The sequence below is a fragment of the Macrobrachium rosenbergii genome, chromosome 1 (genome assembly GCF_040412425.1).
Source record: "Macrobrachium rosenbergii isolate ZJJX-2024 chromosome 1, ASM4041242v1, whole genome shotgun sequence".
NCBI classification, from domain to species: domain Eukaryota; kingdom Metazoa; phylum Arthropoda; class Malacostraca; order Decapoda; family Palaemonidae; genus Macrobrachium; species Macrobrachium rosenbergii.
In genome coordinates this window covers 30,020,281-30,044,266 of record NC_089741.1, presented here as the reverse complement: position 1 = coordinate 30,044,266, position 23,986 = coordinate 30,020,281, and the positions used below count along the sequence as shown (strand labels likewise).

Below are 23,986 nucleotides of genomic sequence, written 5' to 3'. Positions count from 1 at the left end.
ATTGGCTACAAGAGCTTTCATCCGTGAAGCGGAGCGGAGTGGGGCGGCCGCCTTCAAAGGGCAGAGACTCTCGATCGGGTATTTATTATATTTGGAGAGGAGATCCGACGGGGAACAAATTAAAAGAAAATGACGCCAATAATCTCCGCCTGGTTTTACTCTTTCCACCGTTTCCGATTAAAGGGACATTATGAGGGTGGGAGCAGTCAGGTTTCGATGGTTGCCTGCTGCAGGAGAATCTCTACTTCTTCCAGCACTGGTTTGGCAGCTTTTAATATCGTTTGGAAGCCGGTGGTACCTTCCAGCACTTTTTAACAATCAGTTGGAAGTTGATGGTATCGATAATTCTGGAAGTTGATAGTACCTTCCAGCTTTCACTTGGAAGCTGATGGTAGCCTCGAACTTTCACTTGAAAGCTGATGGTACCTTCCAGCTTTCACTTGGAAGCTGATGGTACCTTCCAACTTTCACTGGAAGCTGATGGTACCTTCCAATTTTCACTTGGAAGCTGATGGTACCTTCCAGCTTTCACTTAGAAGCTGATGGTACCTTCCAGCTTTCTCTTGGAAGTTGATAGTACCTTCTAACTTTCACCTGGAAGCTGATGGTACCTTCCAACTTTCACTTGGAAGCTGTTTGTACCTTCCTACTTTCACTTGGAAGCTGATGGTACCTTCCAACTTTTACTTGGTAGCAGACAGCCGCCTTCCAACTTTCACTTGGAAGCTGTTTGTACCTTCCCACTTTCATTGGAAGCTGATGGCACCTTATTTTATTTAGCAGACAGTACTTTCCAACTTTCACCCTGATGGGAACAACTTTTACTTGGTAGCAGACAGTACTTTCCAACTTTCACCTGGAAGCTGATGGCACCTTCCAACTTTTACTTGTAGCAGACAGTACTTTCCAACTTTCACCTGGAAGCTGATGGCACCTTCCAACTTTTACTTGGTAGCAGACAGTACTTTCAACTTTCACCTGGAAGCTGATGGCACCTTCCAACTTTTACTTGGTAGCAGACAGTACTTTCCAACTTTCACCTGGAAGCTGATGGCACCTTCCAACTTTTACTTGGTAGCAGACAGTACTTTCCAACTTTCACCTGGAAGCTGATGGCACCTTCCAACTTTTACTTGGTAGCAGACAGTACTTTCCAACTTTCACCTGGAAGCTGATGGCACCTTCCAACTTTTACTTGGTAGCAGACAGTACTTTCCAACTTTCACCTGGAAGCTGATGGCACCTTCCAACTTTTGGTTGATGCAGACAGTACTTTCCAACTTTCACCTGGAAGCTGATGGCATCTTCCAACTTTTACTTGGTAGCAGACAGTACTTTCCAACTTTCACCTGGAAGCTGATGGCACCTTCCAACTTTTAATTCACCTGGAAGCTGATGGCACCTTCCAACTTTTACTTGATAGCAGACAACTTTCACTTGGAAGCTGATGGTACCTTCCAACTTTTACTTGTAGCAGACAGTACCTTCCAACTTTCACTTGAAGCTGTTTGTACCTTCCAACTTTCACTTGGAAGCTGATGGCACCTTCCAACTTTTACTTGGTAGCAGACAGTACTTTCCAACTTTCACCTGGAAGCTGATGGCACCTTCCAACTTTTACTTGGTAGCAGACAGTACTTTCCAACTTTCACCTGGAAGCTGATGGACTTGGTAGCAGACAGTACTTTCCAACTTTCACCAGCTGATGGCACCTTCCAACTTTTACTTGATAGCAGACAGTACCCTTCCAACTTTTACTTGTAGCAGACAGTACTTTCCAACTTTCACCTGGAAGCTGATGGCACCTTCCAACTTTTACTTGGTAGCAGACCTTTCCAAGCTGATGGCACCTTCACTTGGTAGCAGACAGTACTTTCCAACTTTCACCTGGAAGCTGATGGCACCTTCCAACTTTTACTTGGTAGCAGACAGTACTTTCCAACTTTCACCTGGAAGCTGATGGTATCTTCCATTTTCAATTGGAAGTTGATAGTACCTTCCAACTTTCACTTTGAAGCTGATGGTACCTTCCAGCTTTCACTTAGCTGAAGGTATCTTCCAACTTTCACTTGGAATCTGATGGTACCTTCAAGCTTTCAGATGCATACTAGATATACCATTTGGTATATCTAGTACACATTTCAAATCCGATGTTACCTGTGTCAGAGATTTGTTTAGAATCTAATGGCATCTCATAGGAGTTTTCTGTACCTTCTGATATTCATTAGGAAGCCGTGGTGCCCTCTAACAATCATTTGAGAGCTGTTGGTACCATCTGGCATATCTAGTATACATTTCAAATCCGACGTTACCCGTTTTAAAGATTTATATAGAATCGAATGGCACCTATGCTTCTGTTATTCAGCTGGAAGTTGACTTCTGTAACTCGACGTTCTGATTGGCTGTGCTGGATTATCGGCAAGCCTGCCATAAATACACAGCAAAGGAACTCAAACGGACGAACGAAAAACTCTCTGGGAACCTGCAACCCCTTCCGTACCATTTCCATTTCGTTCCCATTCCCTCTTTTCCCTCTCGTTCGTCCCTTCCCTCCACACCGTTTGCCATAACTGCTGCGTGTATCTGCTATGATTCGGACTTGATAAGGCTTTCCCTCGCCTATCAAACAAGCTGTGCTGGAATTACCTGGAAAGGCTTTTATCACATCCCCCTTGGGTTTTTCCAGTTCAATTGTTCCCGCGGAGGTCCAGTAAAAGCGTTCCCAGCGAAGTGTAAGTAATTAGTCGTCATAAACGAGGAGGAGGAGGAGGAGGAGGAGGAGGAGGAAGAGGAAAGTCGCTTTCAGCGTTTTCGTCATGTCATTTCTGCTTCATTCCCATTAAATTTTCGAGTCTGATTATAATTGGCGCTTCCGGAATAAACTTCCAGTTAGACTTATATACAGTTTTCGTGTTTGTCCAACAGGTGCCCCGATGCAATATCATTATATTTTATTGCTGAGCGCATTTCGTAACCAGCCATTACGCGCCTGAGAATGAAGTTTGTAGATGATCTATCTGCGACTAAAACTTGTTTGTCGGGACATACAGCATACAAATTCTTCGGTTCACAGTTGTTAAAATGACAAATAAAAGCTGTGATGCGTGTTTGCCTCCGGCATGCAAATATTGGTGTTGACAAATCCGCGCCATTAGGACGGTAAAGTGCGACGCCTGATTCTTTAACAATATTCGCGCTAATGACCTTTTGGTACATAGTCAGATAAACACTGGGCATTTTGCATTTGATTTGGCATAACAAAACGACTGGAAGGCAGTTTAGTCTTTTAAACAGAATATTTAGACGTTGAAACTTGCGTGCATTCAAGAACGTTAGGTATTTTTGATTGCTTGATTAGATACAACATACACCGGTTCATTTTTGTTGCTGGCTTGCGCTGAGAAATTGCAAAGATCGTATCTAAGGAGCCCCTTTTACACTATGTGAGAGAGGAGAGAGAGAATATATATATATATATATATATATATATATATATATATATATATATATATATATATATATATATATATATATATATATTTACACATATATATGTATATATATATATATATATATTTATTTATTTACACATATATATATATATATATATATATATATATATATATATATATATATATATATATATATATATATATACATGTATATATATACACATACAGTATACATACATACAGACATACATGCATACATGAAGACGGCTTATAAGACACACTCTACTGACGGAGCACCTCATTGCTCCGGAAGCGTGACAACGCATATCAGGCACCAGAAGGAAATAAGGCAGCAACGACGGAAGGGCGCCGCCTTTCCGTTGGCGGTGAGGAGCCTCTACGGAAGTTCTCAGAGGGCCTCCTGAATAGGAGGAGCTTAGAGGGAAGTGAGGTTTTCCATCTTTCCTCTCTCGTGCCGGAGGACTTCAAGAATTAAGCTTGAAATGTTCTCTCGCCATTTTCTGAAGACTTCTTCTTCATCTTCTTCTTCATTTTCATCATACTTCCAGCGGAAGACATTTCCGGGAGGGATAAGGTATTCTGGAATAATGATGATCTCTCTCTGTCTCTCTCTCTCTCTCTCTCTCTATTTTATATATATATATATATATATATATATGTTTATATATATATATATATATATATATATATATATATGTTTATATATAATATATATATATATATATATATATATATTTGTATATATATAAACATATATTTATATATACACATATATATGTGTATGTATTTGTATATATATGTATATGATATATATATTAGTCTTGCCATTTTCCATACTCACAAATATTGTGCCACAAATAGTCCTTCAAAGCGAATTCACTTTAACTTGGGAATAACTTGCACCCAATGGGAATTTTTTTTTTTTGTACGGCGCAAGAATTAATAGAACTAATCGAATGGCGTATTTGTTTAAACATAGAAATAATATATAAAACGGAAACGTACATAATTCAATCATTTTTTGCCCGCGTTGTATGCAGCGTTCTGTAAACATTGTGCTGGCTATTTATTTACGAAGATATATTTATTTGTATGCGATATTTATAGCAGGAAATATATTTGCATACGACATTTACAAGATATAATATATATTTGTAGGCGATATTCATAAACGAATACATGTCAGAATTCATAGGCATAAAGTAATATGCATTCTCTTAAGATTCCGTTGTTTGCTTAAGATATTTACAAAGTAACTTATATTTGCTTGCGTTATTCATTATTCGTATAATGATACGGATCCTCTCTTATGGTTCCGATTTAGTTCTCTGTAATAGAAAACTATTGTGCCGGCTTTGTCTGTCCGTCCGCAATTTTTCTGTCCGCTCTCAGACCTTAAAAACTACCGAGGCTAGAGGGCTGCAAATTGGTATGTTGAATATCTACCCTCCAGTCATCAAACATACCAAATTGCAGACCTCTAGCCTCAGTAGTTTTTTTTTTTATTATATTTAAAGTTAAAGTTAGTCATAATCGTTCATCTGGCAACGATATAGACAGGCCACCACCGGCCGGTGGTTAAAGTTTCATGGGCCGTGGCTCATACAGCATTATACCGAGACCACCGAAAGATAGATCTATTTTCGGTGGCCTTGATTATACGTTGTACAGAAACCTCGATTGCGCCGAAGAACACTGTATCCTCATTACAAACGCATATGCGCGTCGACTTGTAACTGATGTAATTTATAGTAAGTGCTGTTGAGAATTTCGCATCTGTAACCTTCATAAAATGCGCCCAAGTTCCTTCGGCGCACTCGACTTTTCTGTAGAGCGTATAATCAAGGCCACCGAAAATAGACCTATCTTTTGGTGGTGTCGGTACAATGCTGTATCATTAACACATTCCACAGACTAGGATGCTTGTTCATGAAGCTGTGGAAGACTGAATAATCGTAGAGTTTCCAACCCGTCTGTGTTCAACGTAGTTATTATTATTATTATTATTATTATTATTATTATTATTATTATTATTATTATTATTACTTTAAAAGAATGGCACTTTGTATGCTCAACGGCATACGGAGTGATTCATTTCAACGAAGCTTGCCTCAAAGAGCGGTCTTCATTCAAATTATTATTATTGTTATTATTATTATTATTATTATTATTATTATTATTATTATTATTATTATTTGGAAGGAGTCCCTCTTTGAAGGCAGTGCTGTTAAAAGCAATTGCTGTTTTCAACGGCGTTAAGCTTGTGGAGAGAGTCTTCTCTATTCTTCTTATTATATTCTTCTCGTCTGGAGGTAGAATATAAGAAGAAGAATAGAGAAACTCTAGACAATCTTAATGCCGTTGAGACGGCAATTATTATTATTATTATTATTATTATTATTATTATTATTATTATTATTATTATTATTATTATTATTATTATACAGAGGATCAGCGACTTTTGTTTAATCCCTCAAAACTTCAGCTTTGGATATAAGAAGTACAGGAACGTTACGGACACACATACACACACAAACACCTTAATTCTAACGAATATTTAATTGGTCACAAGCTTTGTGTTTGTCCAAAGACAACAGAACGGACGGGGTGGCTTTACAGCAAACGAAATTCTTTGCATTTATTCCTCCCGTTATGTTTTCCTATTTTTTTATGTTTTTTTTTTTTTTTTTTTTTTTTTTTTTGTTCGCCTACTGATTTTTCCATTCGTTTTTTTGTTTGTTTTTGCGAGGAAAAGGGGAATGATTTGTTATTCATATTAATTTGATACAGGGACCAAAATGTATGGACGCATATTTTTTCCGTCGTAACGTTACCAAATAGAGGAAAAACAAATGTTTTTTTCCTCTCTGGAAATATGTTCCCAGGCAGCCGCACCGGAATTCTAATGTTTATTTGTCGATATTTGTTGATTTCGCAAATATTCAAGTGGTGGCTTAACCAATCAAATCGAACGCAGACGGAAGCACCTGGCAAAAAAAAAAAAAAAAAAAATAATTTCTTTGTTTTGTTAACTTGGGTAAATTATTTTTTTTTTTTTTTACTTAAAATACAAAGAGAAATGTGCAAGTTGCGTTTCGTTTGTTAAACTAAAAAAAATGGTAATTTGTGTTTATTTTGTATCGTCACCGGTACTTAAGTAAATTATTATTATTATTATTTTACTTAAAATACGAAGCAAAAAAATGATAATTTGTTCCTTTTTGTTTTGTTAACGGAAATTGGGTAAATAATTTTTGTTACGTTAAATACAAAGAGAAAATATTGCAAGTTGTGTTTCGTCCTTGTTTTGTTAACGGTACTTGGGTAAATAATTTTTTCTTTTACGTAAAATGCAAAGAAAAAAAATAGTAACTTGTGTTTATTTTTGTATTGTTAACTGTACTTGGGTAAATAATTTTTTTTATTTTACGTTAAATGCAAATAAAAACAATGGTAATTTGTGTTTCTTTTTGCATTGTTAACTGTAATTGACTAAATTATTTTTTTTCTCTTACATAAAAAAATAATTCTTGACTATATTACTTTCCCGCTGACTGGAAATATAATCGGATTATTTTTAGACGATCTCCCTTTCTGAATATCCTTCTCTACCCTAGCCGTTGGCCACCACAGTTGATTAACCACTAGGTACCTAATTCGCTCCTTAGGTCAACAGATGCACTATATATTTTAATGGTAGGACCTTATACTGATCTGCCTCGCCCGGAAATCTAATCCGTGGATTCTCTATCTTGCAAAGAGAGTGTTATTGCAAAGAGATAACGAGGGCAGTTTTTTCCGTCTTATATAAGATTGCAGACGAAGGTCGAAAATCCTTTGGGACACAACGCAGAATTCGACCATAAGTCCAATTGATAAGGTATAACAAAATAAAGGGATAAAGATTGAACAAAATAATTTCAAGGATCAAATCTTGTTATAAATGGAGGCATCGGACAAGAAAGAGAAAAAAAGGACACGAATGGATACTTTAATAGATTATCCTGTTTTGAATGGTGGGACTAATAATAATAAAGGGTGTATGTATGTACGTATGCATATGTATGCGTGTATATATATGCTAAGAAATCACAAAAGTAAGCGCGTGATTTTGTTTATTAGCTGAAGCCACTGGGAAAGTTCAAAGTGACAAGTACTTTCGCGTATTTTAACACTTTGTGCCCTGAAGGTGTGTTAAAACCCACGAAAGTGCTTAGCACTCTGTCGTTTCAATTTGAGCTTTCCCAGTGGCTTCAGCTAATAATGTTTATATATATATATATATATATATATATATATATATATATATATATATATATATATATATATATATATATATATATATATATATATATATATATAAAAACCTCGATGGCTCAGTCGGTTACAGCAGCAGCTTCGGACTTCGTAGAGGTCTGTGGCGCGGGTTCAATCCCGCAAGCCGGCTGATCAGAGAGGCAGACACTTTGCTATCCGTGTAGACATCCCGGGATTATATATGTAATCAACGGATAGGTTTGCTTAAAAAAGCAAATGGATGTTACAGACTAAATACACACACAAAACAAAGCCACTACAACACCTTCTAAAAACATAACACACATCTCACACGTCTCGAACTCCCGCCATACCCGCGCAATGACTTCTCGCTGCTGGGGAGAAAGGGCGTTGGGTCTGGTAGGATACATGAAACATACGTACCGGGGTCTAAGCGATGTCAGGCAGGGCAGCCGATCGAGACCACAGGTCTACCCCAAAGCCAAATCAAAAAGTCCTTCAAAAGAAGGCATCGTGCTTACCCCATACAAAAATGGGAATAAAAGCACGTTAAAAGAAAAAAGAAGAAGAAGAAGATATATATATATATATATATATATATATATATATATATATATATAAAAGTATATATATAAATTATATACAGTATATACTGTATATATATATATATATATATATATATATATATATATATATATATATATATATATATATATATGTGTGTGTGTGTGTATATATAATTGTACGTATGGGACTGCAAATTCTCAGACTACAATCCTCGGACACAAAAAAAACAAGAACAATGATCCCTCTTAAGAAAGTCTATTATTCAAGAGGAGACCCCCAGCAACTATTTACGAGGTGCGTTCTCTGCCGTAAATCAAGTCGGGAGAAGAAGAAGAAGAAGAAGAAGAAGAAGAAGAAGAAGAAGAAGAAGAAGCCAGGCAGCAAGCAGCGGCATCTCGCTGCTCCTCCTGGGGCGAGAATTATTATGGATTCCTTCGGCGGGGGCGAATTTCAATTACTTTGCCTTTTTCAAGACTCCGCAGGGCGAGACGTATATCCCGGCCTGTTTTGCATACGGGGGGCGTAGTACATCATCAAGGCGTTTGCTTGAATAGGGAGGGCGATGTGTATCTGTCGGGGTAATCTTTTGCTTGCTTGCGAGCGCCTGCCTGCCTGTCTGTCGGACTGTCTCACTCTCCCCTGGGGTGCCAGCTTTTATACATGCTTAGGTCGGGTGCTTTCAATTTTTTTTTTTTTTTTTTTTACCTTTTGAATTTAATTAAAATCCCGTTGTGTTTTGGAAATGCATTTTATTTTGTCGCTTCAGATTAAATTAGGCGACAAAAGGAAAGGGAAATGAGTTTTGTGAATAATGACGATAATCATAATTCTTTCATATTTTCTATTTGTTTTGGAAATAGTTCGCATTTATTTCGGCCAAGAAAGCGCGGAAGAAAAATCTTTCTTGGCAATGAATGAATATTTAACGAAATGAGATGTATTAAAAGCGATTCAAAATCAATTTCATTGCCTATAAATTTCTGGCTAGGGAAACTTGTGATGTCACCTGCCTGGGATCGATCTAGGGTGGGTACACTATATATATATATATATATATATATATATATATATATATATATATATATATATATATATATATATATATATAATATATATATATATATATATATATAATAAAAATATATGTGTATATATGAATGAGTCTATAACGAAATGCGATATGTTAAAAGCGATTCAAAAACAATTTCACTGCCTATAGATATCAGGCTAGGGAAAGTTGTGCTGTCACCTGCCTGGGATCGATCTAGGGTGGGTACAGAAAAAAAAAAAAAAAAAAAAAAAATATATATATATATATATATATATATATATATATATATACACACGTCTATATATCAAATATAAATATAATGTATATATGTATATATATAATAAAAATATGTGTATATAATTATATATCTACATATACACATATATATAATTATATACAGTACACACCATTTATAAATGATTTCCTTACCCATAACCCGGCCGAAATGCAGCTTCCGAATGTGGCCCGCGAAACACACGCCCTTGAAAATGATGAAGCGTTAATGCAATCGCGCATGCGTAAACTCGCCCATCAGCCGGAAAACACTGCAAGTTATACGGCCGTTGCAATGAGATAGTCTCCACATTGATTTAGTATGCGACACGCGTCGGGGCATTGGCACGATACGACCTCGGATGCCATGAACTATTGTATTTCTGACTGTTACTTATGTGGGTCTACCCCCTACCCCTACCCACTTGTAACCCGCCCCCGCAGCATCCCGCTATCTGTCATATAAAGGTCGTCACCAGCGCGGCTGACGTATCTCTCTTTTCCCCGTTCCGCCGTAATTGACTGTAACTTACTGCTATCTGTGTCTCTCTCTCTCACTCTCTCACTCACTCTCACTCTCTCTCTCTCCTTGCAGCCGTGTACGCTTCGGCCACAGCCATGGTACAGGAACGGGCCCGACTGCCGTGTGACGTGACGTCCAGCCTACACAGCGATCGGGTCGTTCTCATCCTCTGGTACAGAGGGAATGCGGGCACGCCTATATACAGGTAAGGCGACCTGCCAGGTATTTTTACTGGTGTTTTTTCTGTAATGGGCCTCTCTCTCTCTCTCTCTCTCTCTCTCTCTCTCTCTCTCTCTCTCTCTCTCTTACTAGTATTTTGTAATGTATTTTTAAATATCCAGTACACAGGTAAGTTATGGTACAAATGCAACGTCGCCGCAGTTTTGCTGAGAGTCTGGTACAGTATTTCGATATCTATTTAGTGGGACAGTCTCTCTCTCTCTCTCTCTCTCTCTCTCTCTCTCTCTCTCTCTCTCTCTCTCTCTCTCTCCAACATACTTGTAAAATAACCTTAACGCATTCATTTGCTTGTCGAGTTTTTTTGCTTCAATAGGACTGTCAGTAATAAGATATTCATTTAGACTTCTGCCTTTTCAGAGAGGGAGAGAGAGAGAATAACGATATATTTTAAATTGTTCTATTTATCACTTTAGGAATGCATCCCCAGAAATTTCTTTTATCGAACAGAGACAAAATTTAAAAAAAAAAATTAGAATTTTATACACTGCTGCCTCTAGGATAGTCCCTCATCTTTCTTAATCTTCCACGAATGGTCTTCTTTCCCAGCAAGAGCCCGTGCCGGACTTAACCTAATAATAGTAATAACAACAACAACCTTTTATTTTGTTCCTATGTCTTGGTAACAACCCGAAATACCATATGTACAACCAACCATTTGTTGTTATTTGCAATCAGTTTTTCTGAATTTTGCTAGATAAAAACAGTTTAGCGAAGAGCGATTTTTAAGTAATTTTCTGGTATAAAACAAACGTATAAAAACGAGACTTTGCACAGCCAAACCCCTTGATGTTAATCACATTCCTTAGACGATTAAGCCAATAAGTGATGCAACTGGTATTTTAACTTCTTCCTTTCGCCGCGTCACAGGCATTCTCATTTAACAAGATTTCAAGCTCTATCATCTAATGGGTCTGTACATTTGTAACTTTCCAATTCTGTCCTTCAGAGTAATTGACACATCATATCTGATGCAGAATGCTATAATGCTTTCAAAGCAGTTTTGCATTTAAAACTTCTTGGTAAGGTAGAAAAAAGTGTTTTGAAGTAGAAATCTTTACGGAATTGTCTTTTTATCCTAGGATCGTCTTTTATCCTTTAAATGACTTCTTTGCGTTAGACCTACAAGCAGAGTTAAGAAAATACAAAAGATAAGCTGATTACAAAATGAAACCCAAGGTGAAACGTTTCCTGGTGGTTGTAATCGCTTGTTAGCCTACTAATTTTCAAATTCAAAATCCTACACCTGTTAAATCTCTGAATGACAATTTACAGAGGTTGAAATACACACTTACATTCCTTGCGATAATGGCTGTTAATAAAAAAAAAAAAAAAAAGGAGTTTCAGATTTATGAATGACAAATTACAGAAGAAGAAGGATTCGATTCCCTTACTTTATGATAATTTTTTGTGACTAGGTTATTGGTCTTATTATCCGTAGTGTAATTTTTGCGAATGAAAAATTTTATCCTTTTTCAGGATGATAATTCAGTCCCATTTCTAAATAGTAATTATTTCTTTTTATAAAAATATTCGATCCTGTTTCACGGTTAATTTTCGTGAATGAAAAATTCAGTCCTATTTCAAATGGTAATTCTGGTTAACGAAAAATTCAGTCCTATATACGGATGATAATTTTGGTGAACTAAAAATTCAATCCTATTTCCAAACGATAAATTTTGTTGAACGAGAAATTCAGTCCTATTTCCAAATGGTAATTTTGGTGAACTAAAATTCAATCCTATTTCCAAATGATAAGTTTTGTTGAACGAGAAATTCAATCCTATTTCCAAATGGTAATTTTGGTGAACGAAAAATTCAATCCTATTTCCAAATGGTAATTTTGGTGAACGAAAAATTCAGTCCTATTTCCAATTGGTAATTTTGATGAACGAAAAATTCAATCCTATTTGCGAATGGTAATTTTGATGAACGAAAAATTCAGTCCTATATGCGGATGATAAGTTTGGTGAACCAGAAATTCAATCCTATATGCGAATGATAATTTTGGTTAACTAAAAATTCAATCCTATTTCCAAATTTTCAGTTTGGTGAATTATAAACCCAATCCTACTCCAGTTTGGTAATATTGGTGAATGGAAAATTCGAGCACGTTCAAGTATAGTATTTTTTTGCGTACGAAAAATTGGTCAAATTTCCGTATGGTAATTTAATGAAAAAAAAAAAAATTCATTCACATTTCTTTTGGTAATATAAAATTATGCAAAAATCTATCCGATTTCCTTATTCTTATATTTCTGAACGATTATTCTTGATAATTCATGGAGAATGAATGAGTGAATATTGTGAATGGTGATCTCAATGCCAATGATTTTTTATTTATTGATTATTAATCGTCAAATATTTTATGGTGTGCCTTATATTTTAGGATTCTCTCTCTCTCTCTCTCTCTCTCTCTCTCTCTCTCTCTCTCTCTCTCTCTCTCTCTCTCTCTCTCTCTCTCTGCCATCATTTAGCGTTATGGAGATTATTAAGATCTCGCTAATAAAAGGCTTTCACTAAAGTTATATTTCATTAACGAAATCTCTCTCTCTCTCTCTCTCTCTCTCTCTCTCTCTCTCTCTCTCTCTCTCTCTCTCTCTCTCTCTCTCTCTCTCTCTCTCAATCAATTTCTATGGAGATAGTGGCTTCTTGCTAATAAAAGTTTTCCTTTCTGCTCTCTCTCTCTCTCTCTCTCTCTCTCTCTCTCTCTCTCTCTCTCTCTCTCTCTCTCTCATCATAATTTATTTCTATGGAGATAATTAACTTCCAGCTAATAAAAGTTTTTCCCTTTCATGCTATATTCCATTAACGAACCCCCTCTCTCTCTCTCTCTCTCTCTCTCTCTCTCTCTCTCTCTCTCTCTCTCTCTCTCTCTCTCTCTCTCTCTCTCTCTCATCATAATTTATTTCTATGGAGATAATTAACTTCTAGCTAATAAAGTTTTTTCCCTTTCATGCTATATTCCATTAACTCTCCCCTCTCTCTCTCTCTCTCTCTCTCTCTCTCTCTCTCTCTCTCTCTCTCTCTCATCATAATTTATTTCTCCAGGGATAAAAAGACCTGGGTACCTTCAGCTCTCATTACCATACATTGTGAAAGTTTCCGGAGACTGTTCGTTCTCCCTTAAGCCGGCCATTGACGCTGGATGTCAGTTGAATGTATTTAATTCTCTTATCTTTATGTACGGAAAACTATTGCGTCCTCTGCCGATTCATAATTCAAATAATATCTGGTGCGTGCAGTTGTCTGTGTTCTAATTGTCGACAGATATATGCAGATGTATAATCAATGTAATAATAATATACGAGTATATATATATATATATATATATATATATATATATATATAATATATATATATATATATATATATATATATATATATATATATATATATACATACTCGTATATTATTATTACATTGATTATACATCTGCTTATATCTGTATATATTAACTTTATCACATACACAACAATTGTTCTGTTCATTAATACAATTACTAACAGGACCTCGTTAAACTGGATAGTATCTAGCGGAGATACTTGTTCAAGGAAAGTTACGAGCTTTCTAGGACGTTCTAGGATACTTGACAATGAGGACTGTTATTGGTCCTAGAAAGCTCGTAACTTTCCTTGAATGAATATCTTCACTAGATATCATCCAGTTTTGTTGAGGTCCTATTAGTAATATTACATATATGCATATATATATATATATATATATATATATATATATATATATATATATATATATATATAATAAAGACAAAATTCACCAAGGAAAGAGAAACAATGGATTGCTGCGAGGCCTTTCAATTGTCGTCCTTTACTTAGCAGACTGAAGAAAAATGAAAAAATTATATATATATATATATTTGTGTATATATATAATAAATAATATATATATATATATATATATATATATGTGTGTGTGTGTGTGTGTGTGTGTGTGTATATGTATATAAACATTAACATTAGGTTTATAGTTAGACAGCCCGAAAATAATCTCCCTCGTTATTCGGAAATATATGCAGCGAAAAAGCCACTTAGTTTAAAAATGTATCACTTAATACACATCTCTTTATTCATTTGCAAGGACTTTGTTATTCTCAATCCTTTCACTTGACTGTTTACTAATTTCGATGATATTAAACACTGCTAGAAAGCTAATTATTTGTTTTGATATTACATTATTTCCTTTTAAGAATAACTGGGAACGTCTGCTTATGTCTGTGGCTAATAGATGGCGCGCGCATGTCCGTTCAGCCTAAACAACTTACATATATATACTTACATATATATATACTTCTGCCACTCATACCAGACTCCCAAGGTCGTTGCAAAATAATTAGTACTTTCCCATTGCTTTGCATCTTTCTTTAGATGTTGCCAACGTGTCAGAAATTGCATCAAGATCCTATTTTTCCTTCCCTTTTCTTATTTTTTTTTATATATTTCTTCATTTCCGTGAATCTTGCTTTAGATATTATCTGTGTTAGAAACTGCATCAACATCAAACTTTTCCGTCCCTCTTTTATTCGTTGTTCGGCCTGACCTTCTCCCCGTCTCCCCAATGCACGAATGAGTAAGATAAATGAAATGTGATATTAATCAAAATTTCAGTTCCCAATGGCCGGTTCACATTTGCAACATGGGCCATTTATTGCGATCGGTGTTTCGACAGCAGCTTCATATACAATGCAAACTTCCGTAAACTAATCAGCATAAAAGTGTGTGTGTGTGTGTGTGTGTGTGTGTGTGTGTTTGTTGTTAGTTTCTATGTGTGGAGTTCCATTTCGCGTCGTCAGTTCGACCAAAATGTACGGGATCAAAGTTGCAAATGATCTCGGTCGGTAGAGTTTAGCATCAAATGCAAAAAAATGCTAAATTTGCTCAATTTAGCATATGTCGCTAAAGGGGACAGTCTGATGTATGATGGGGATTTCTCTTTATTTTTTATTTATTTTGGAATCATGTATACGGAATATGTAGGATAGGCGTGACGAAAATGGTTCTATTAGAGTGATGTTCCTCTCTCTCTCTCTCTCTCTCTCTCTCTCTCTCTCTCTCTCTCTCTCTCTCTCTCTCTCTCTCTCTGTGGTTATTGCAGCATATCAGGAGAAATCTTTAATACTTTAATTGTGCTTTTCAATAGTTTTCTTGACAATTTTGTTAATATTGCCTCCTCTCTCTCTCTCTCTCTCTCTCTCTCTCTCTCTCTCTCTCTCTCTCTCTCTCTCTCTCTCTCTCTCTCTCTCTCTTGTGGTTAGTGCAGCATATCAGGGAGTAATCTTTAATACTTTAATTGTGTCTTGCAATAGTTTTCTTGACAGTTTTGTTAATGCATCCTCTCTCTCTCTCTCTCTCTCTCTCTCTCTCTCTCTCTCTCTCTCTCTCTCTCTCTCTCTGTGTGTGTGTTTGTTATCTGCTTCATAACTGCATATTATCGTCCTTCGTCATTATTCACTGAATACGGACAAGCACAGAGCCAAACATTCATTACACAGCTCTTGTGAATCTTTTGTCAATTATAAATCTTCTTGATCATCCATTTACTAATTTTTGCTCACAAAATCTAATTACCCACCCACGTTTGAGCAATGACTGAACGCACTCTTCGACAGTTAATAGCTCTCTCTCTCTCTCTCTCTCTCTCTCTCTCTCTCTCTCTCTCTCTCTCTCTCTCTCTCTCTCTCTCTCTCATGGCTAATGCAGCATATCAGGCAGAACTCTTTAATACTTTAATTTTGCCTTTCAGTAATTTTCTTGACAGTTTTGTTAGTATTCTCTCTCTCTCTCTCTCTCTCTCTCTCTCTCTCTCTCTCTCTCTCTCTCTCTCTCTCTCTCTCTCTCTCTCTCTCTCGTGGAAGTGAAAGGCAATCAAGTGGACATAAATTTCTCCCTCTCTCTCTCTCTCTCTCTTTCTTGAGGAAGCAAAACGCAATCAAGTGGGCATAAATTCTCTCTCTCTCTCTCTCTCTCTCTCTCTCTCTCTCTCTCTCTCTCTCTCTCTCTCTCTCTCTCTCTCTGACGCACGCACAGTTCAGCCTATTATTGCCTGACGTCAAGAGGATTAGATGTGACATTAGGAAGAAGACGATAAAAGCGAAGTTTTGAAAATTCTGAAAATTGCGAGATGATTTGGAAAAATCGTACGCATTTTATAGATTAAGTTCGATGGCGTCCACATTATATTGAAGAGGTCTCTCTCTCTCTCTCTCTCTCTCTCTCTCTCTCTCTCTCTCTCTCTCTCTCTGTAAGAAAACAAGACCTCTACCGAAATTATGTCCAGTTGATTGGGTTCTGCCTCCATGAGAGAGAGAGAGAGAGAGAGAGAGAGAAATTTATGCCCACTTGATTGCGTTTTTGCTTCCAAGACTCAAGAGAAGAGAGAGAAATTTATATCCACTTGATTGCCTTTCACTTCCACAAGAGAGAGAGAGAGAGAGAGAGAGAGAGAGAGAGAGAGAGAGAGAGAGATTTATGTCCATTCATTGCGTTTTACTTCCACGAGAGAGAGAGTGAGAGAGAGAGAGAAAAAAAAATTTATGTCCATTCATTGCGTTTTACTTCAACAAGAGAGAAAGAGAGAGAGAGAGAGCATTTAAAAAAAATGCGATGCTCGGAAAAGTTTGGTATCGAATTTCTATGTTGCATGGCATTGGGAGTTAGTTTGGACCGAGGGGGGTTAACGAATTATTGATAAATCGGCGAAAAGTTTTTCGACCGAACCCAGACGGGCTTTGGTTTTTGAATGCTTTGGCCCCTCCACCTACTACACCCCCTCCTCCCCAAAAATGGGGAGGGGGGACGAAATGGAAAAATTCCCCCCCCCTTTTTTTTTACATGTCCATTTCGCTAAAAGCCATTTAGCAGTTTTATCGTATGAATTTATGCTTCCTTTTTTTTGCCTATTCACATACACACACGAATGTACATTTATCAGCAAATCTGAAATTATATATACTGTATGTATGTATGTATATGTATATATATATATATATATATATATATATATATATATATATATATATATATATATATATATATATATGTGTGTGTGTGTGTGTGTGTGTGTGTGTGTATGTGTGTATGTTCGTATTTCGTTCTTTGTGGATTTAAAATCTTCAAACGTATGTGTCTGTAAAAGTATACCTATGATTGCGTATTCCGTGAATAATTTTGAATGGTATTACAGAAAAGCTAAAAGATACGAGTATTACTCATTACATCTCTCTCTCTCTCTCTCTCTCTCTCTCTCTCTCTCTCTCTCTCTCTCTCTCTCTCTCTCTCTCTCTCTCTCTCTCTCTCTCTCTCTCTCAACAAGCTCTAAAAACATCAAACAACATGCGTTCTTTATACTCATTAGGAAAATTAGCTTTTTTTTATCCTAAACAGCTTTTTTATTTCCCCGTCCTTTCGGCGCCTTAAACGTGAATCATTTAGGAGAGGATTAGGAAGCAGAGATAATTAGGTAATTAGCTTGACCCGTCTTTCGGTCGCCTGGCTTTTTATGTAACTCATTACCCTCATTTGTTACTCATTAGATGCTCAGTCAGGTTCCGAATACAATTAGGGTCGTTGGTATTTATTTATTTCTCCGTCTGTTAATATATATATGAATATATATATATATATATATATATATATATATATATATATATATATATATATATATATATATATATATATATATATATATATATACATATATACATGTACACTAGTTGGCCAACCCAGCGCTGAACAGGAAAACTCTGATTGACAGCCGATAAACTCTCTCTCTCTCTCTCTCTCTCTCTCTCTCTCTCTCTCTCTCTCTCTCTCTTCCTTGTTAAGATAGTTGCTTCAGTTACATTGCCCAGCATTTTTCACATTTCATATTTCACCCCTTCTCACCCCCCTTTCCTATTGGGGCTGAACTTGGACTTAAAAGACATCGGGAGTGTCACTATTCATCTCAGCGACCTCGAAAACTGGATTAGACATTAATATCTGTCGTTTTCGGTTATTTTTACATGTCACTCCCTTCCTACCCATTCTCACCCCTCTTCCTATCCGGGCTGAACTTGGACTTACAGGGCATCGGGAGTGTCACTATTTATCTCAGCGACCTCGAAAGCTATGGATTAAACACTAATATCTGTTGTTTTGTGTTATTTTTACATGTCACCCCCTTTCCCACCCCCACCCCCTTTGGTGCCAGTGAAACACCCCCATATAGTATTCTTTTCCAGATAGTAAGTCATATGTATACCAAGTTTGGTTGAATTGCTCAATGCATGTCAGTTATGCTGGAATATACACACACACATACATCAATTTTATATATATTGAAGATATAATATTATTTATGTAGTGTATGTATACGTATTTATGAATATATGTATATATATATATATATATATATATATATATATATATATATATATACACATGTATATGTATTAAGCCAGAAAATCATAACAACACCACCCTGACATAGCAGAGAGTTTGGGAAAACTTCCGCAAACTCCGATCATCGTCATTGGTAGAAGACGCGTCTAACGACTGATATTTTCATTCCGGGGTCTCATCGCGACGACCGGATCGCGATATCGCCGAAGTTCTCGGGAACGGGGAAGTTCGGCCGATGCTTTATTGTGCCTCAATTTTATCCGGTCGAAAAAAAAAAAAAATCCGAGGACGGCCTAGAAGTTGTCCGCTTGTGTATATTTACGGATTTAATATCGCTCCGACGCGTTGAGGATATCATGGCGATGAGATGTGATTGCTTGGTTCTCTCTCTCTCTCTCTCTCTCTCTCTCTCTCTCTGTATATATATATATATATATATATATATATATATATATATATATATATATATATATAGCTGTATTTTTCAGAACAGAATTCAGCATCTCACCTTTCTTGAGATGTTTCTGGTAGCTGGCCTTCCTGGGTCAGCAGATCCCTTCTCTTTTCGTCATAAGATTCTCACTAAACCTATCTTTACACAAAGGCCTACTGGAATGAGACGCTGATATAGAAAACTAAAACTAAATTTTATTGACAAATTTAACGGAAGCAACTCTGTAAAAACTACGGTCATGAAATGGAGTGACTCACACTCCCTAAGCCCTCCGTTGGCTGAGTCGGTAGAGCTTCGGACTGTCACTCGATGGGCCGGAGTTCAGTTCCCCGGCCGGCTGATGAAGAGTTAGGAGTGAATTTATTTCTGGTGATAGAAATTCATTTCTCGCTATAATGTAGTTCGGATTCCACAATAAGCTGTAGGTCCCGTTGCTAAGTAACCAATTGGTTCTTAGCCACGTAGAATAAGTCTAATCCTTCGGGCCAGCCCTAGGAGAGCTGTTAATCAGCTCAGTGATCTGGTAAAAATAAGATATACTTAACTTTTTAACTCACACTCCCTATCAAAGGAACACATTCCTAGAGGAAATACTGTTTCCCAAACAGGCATATACATTAATTTATGCCAAACCATAATTGTCAATGACCCCTGGTCATCAAGCAAAATAAAAGGTCGTAACGACCACAATACAAGTCATATAGTCTGTAAGAGTAATAACACACCACCTCCAACTATTCGTCCCTCTCAGGACAATGTTGAATTCCCTCAGGAAGAGCATTTGCATTATATTAGACTCCTGGAATGGTGTATAAGAAATAAACACTCAAAACGGAAAAATGTATAATAAAGAACTGAAGGGTTTCACTGCAACGCAAAATGGGTGTTCCATATAACGTCTGAAAAGGTGCAAGTGTTAATGAGTTGTCTTACATTCTGTGGTCATCAGGAAACCGTTCCTCACAGCGACTGTCTTATTCACAAACACAGCTCAAAAGAGCGATCACTAGCCACAAATCCAAGTGAATACCCGACCTATGGTTCCTCTATTATATACACATTAGAGAGCGCACGTATGAACACATTCTCTTGGTAATCCCTCTCCTGAAACGTGACATCACCGTCCGGTTCAATGTCCGAAGAATCCTGCCTTCTGCACCCACAGATATCACAAGACTTCCACTAATCCGTCACGTTTCTCCCGTGCGCTTAAGACGTGAACAGAAACCTCTTTGTATCTATCTGAGCAAACTTCCAGTGTCAGCACAAATGCATTCGGCAGATCCCAGATGCACACGTCAGACATTCCTCGCCACCGGCACCGCCGCCTCTGCAGCGGAAGCGCCCTGCTAGGTCATCACATGTATATTATTAACATGATGTATGTATATATACAATATATATATATATATATATATATATATATATATATATATATATATACACACACACACACTCTCTGTACAATTTTAGTTTAATAATAACAGTCATAATAATTGAATTGAATTGAATTCTTTAGTCCAGCTATAAGCCATACACATTAGATAAAATTTTGTACTTATACATATCTTTACAAAAGACTTTACAGAGAATAATAATATAATAATAATAATAATAATAATAATAATAATAATAATAATAACATATAATAATATTAATAAGTCTCCTGGAAGTAGTATCATCACTTCATGTGGGAAATTTGATGTCGATTCAATAACCAAAGCCAGCGTTCTTTCCAGTTCCAGCGTCTTTCCAGAAATCCCTAGCCACTAAACTGTCAAAGTCTGATTCAGAGCCGATGAAACACGGTTTTTCGGCAATACCTTTTTATCAAAGCATCGGATAAATGTGAAAGTTGGCAAGTGTATATTTTATAACCCTACCTAATTTTTGCAAGTATTATTTAGTACCTAAGTTCAATAGTTCTGGTACTTAGAGTAAAAGTGTTTCCTATGCCAGAGCCATCAAAATCGCCGGTAAGGGTTTTGAACACAATAGTGACGTTAACCTATGACGTCATGAGGCTTCACCCACAGTGAAAAAAGTTTACATATGGGGAAAACGTCTCTTCACTGTGGCTCACCCACTTGCTGATGACATATTCACTAATTAATATTAGTACCCATCCTAGGTTTCAGTGATATCAATGATGGCGAGCATTCTCAATAATTTTATTAATTAATTATTATTATATTATTATTATTATTATTATTATTATTATTATTATTATTATTATTATGTGAAGGTTTCATCGCAACTTCCACAGCAGTTGTTGGGACTAAGTTGTTAGCTTGGAATTCTTCCATTTTCTTGATATTCGTATTGTTTCTACTTTACAAATAATTCAGTGTATGTAATTCACGCACATAATGAACCAGTTCATTTGCTAGATCTGCATCTATTCAGGGTGGGAATACAAAACGACCATCCGTTTTTTTTTTTTTTACCTCAGGTTTCGACGCTATAGCCTTCTATTTGCAGCAAGTCAGGAGCGGTCACTAGAAGTAGAATTCAAATGAAAAACAATGATACCTCATTTCCCTCAATTGTTGGGGGTGGAAAGGTCAACGCCATTGTTTTATTTCAGTTAATGTAACCCATTGCTATTTTTCTTTGTTTTTTTTTCTATTTATGTCACACAGCACCTAAACAGCGCTCATATTGCCTACTCGCTGCAAATAAAAGGTAATGGTAGGAGTGAAGATTTTGAGGGCAAGTTATTAATTACCTACTTAATATCTATCAAATGTAACACGATTTATATTGATATGCATAGAAAGGAAAATATATTGGAATCAGTTTGAATGAGGAACATATTATAATCAATGTGTTTTTAAAATATGTTTTAGTTGTACAAATAAAACGTCTAACACTATAATTTATTTACAAAATGTCTTCATCGTCACTCTTGAGGAAGAGGTCGGGATTGTCTAACAACAGCTCCTGCCCACACTTCTGGGGTGGCCGAGTAACTATTACCCACTCTAGAAATAATTACCTGTTTACGCTTTAGTAGGCTAAATCTTGCCACGGGTCTTCCCCCTTGTATACAAAGTAGCAAGCTGTAGGACAAATGCAGCCTTGCAATCACGGGAACAATTCCATATCCTGCTGGCCATTATCGAATTTGTTGAAGCCTAGACTGTAAGCATATCCATTCACCGCCTACCTGATGGATGGGCGGAGCCTCATGACGTCATATCAAGTTTACGTAACGAATTGTTTTAGGATCCTTGTCTGTGATTTTCTCGGTTCCGGCATCGGTGAATTTATTTTACTCTATAAATATCAAAGCTATCGAACTTAGGTACTAAACAATACTTCCAAAAATTAGGTAGGGTTATAAAATATACACTTGCCAACTTTCACCTTTCTCCGATGCTTTGGTAGAAAGTTGTTGCCGAAAAACCGTGTTTCATCGACTCTTGAATCCCTTAGTAGGAAGTTTCACCCTAAATCGGAGAAACGTTAAGCGTTGACTTTTGAATTGGGCCATGACTTTGTAAAATAGGTCGAGTTTGGGGAAAAATGTTGGCCGAAAATAACTATCAACCCCAAAATATGTATATTACAGTTAACATTATCTGGGATTCTAACACTCATGCACAGCCTCCTGGCTTTTGCGCCATTTTTTTTTTTTTTAAATATTACTTGAAAACGAGAGTAGTTCAGTTCCTGTGCTACAAAGGTGCTGAATATTTTTCAAGATAATGTCGCGAAAAGTGAAGTACGAACATCTCCAAAAGCCTCTGAAATAATCAAATATGTAAAAAGATGGCAGCATAATTATTAAATAATACAAAGAAGTCAGATTAAGCTCGAGAAAGTATAAAATCAAAAATAACAAGTAAAAAATGCGCCGAAGTTTCTTCGGCGGAATCGTGTTTTCTATACAGTGTATAATGCTGTATGAAACTCTCAGCCACGGCCAATGAAACTCTCAGCCGCGGCCCGTCAAACTTTCAGCCACGGCCCCGTGGTGGCCCGTGTTGTTGGCACCTATAGCGGTGCCAGATGCACTACTATGGATAACTTTAACCTTGAATAAAATAAAAACTGGTGAGGCTGGAAGACTGCAATTTGGTATGTTTGATGATTTGAGGGTGGAGGATCGACATACCAATTTGCAGCCCTCTAGCCTCAGTAGTTTTAAGATCTTGGGGCGGACAGAAAAGTGAGGACGGACAGACAAATAGCTATCTGAAAAGTTTTCTTTTACAGAAAACTAAAAGGGCATTTTCAGCGATGAAAAATATTTATGGAGACCTAGCCACTTGAAAATGACACAAATAACGTCGCAATCGCCAACAGATTGCGTACTTTCAGGTAAAACCAATGTAAACTCAAAAGAAATAGCACATACAGTATACAAAAGGAAATTTGGGAAATAAGTTTCCGCTTTCAAATAAGGCTTATATTCGTTATACATATAAAAAGACACAAATTAATGCCTTTTGTCCACGTGGCATAAAATTTGAAGGAAGAAATGAGAAAACGAATGCAACTGAGCATGTTTTAACCCAAAAGAATATTTATTATGTCAGTGTCCATCAAAAGAGCTGGACGCAGATAATTTATTTGAATAGCAGGTTCTATTAACAATCCAGAGATAACAAGAAAAAGGCAATATTACAAGAAATATACAGAAAATATGTAAGAAACTGTCTTATCTTTAACAAAATAAACGATCCAGCATTATTTTCAGGTGTCAACAGTTCTTCGAGAAAGATG

The 23,986-nt window shown here is 36.6% G+C and overlaps 1 protein-coding gene across 2 annotated transcripts in view; it reads left to right on the top strand.

Moving 5' to 3' along the window:
- Positions 1-23,986, top strand: part of LOC136845373 (nephrin-like) — a 1,223,962-nt gene that overhangs the window by 800,341 nt on the left and 399,635 nt on the right. For both annotated transcript variants that reach the window (XM_067115676.1, XM_067115641.1), the window contains exon 2: positions 10,238-10,370. In XM_067115676.1, coding sequence (XP_066971777.1) covers positions 10,238-10,370 — 133 coding nt within the window. The remainder of the gene's footprint in view (positions 1-10,237; positions 10,371-23,986) is intronic.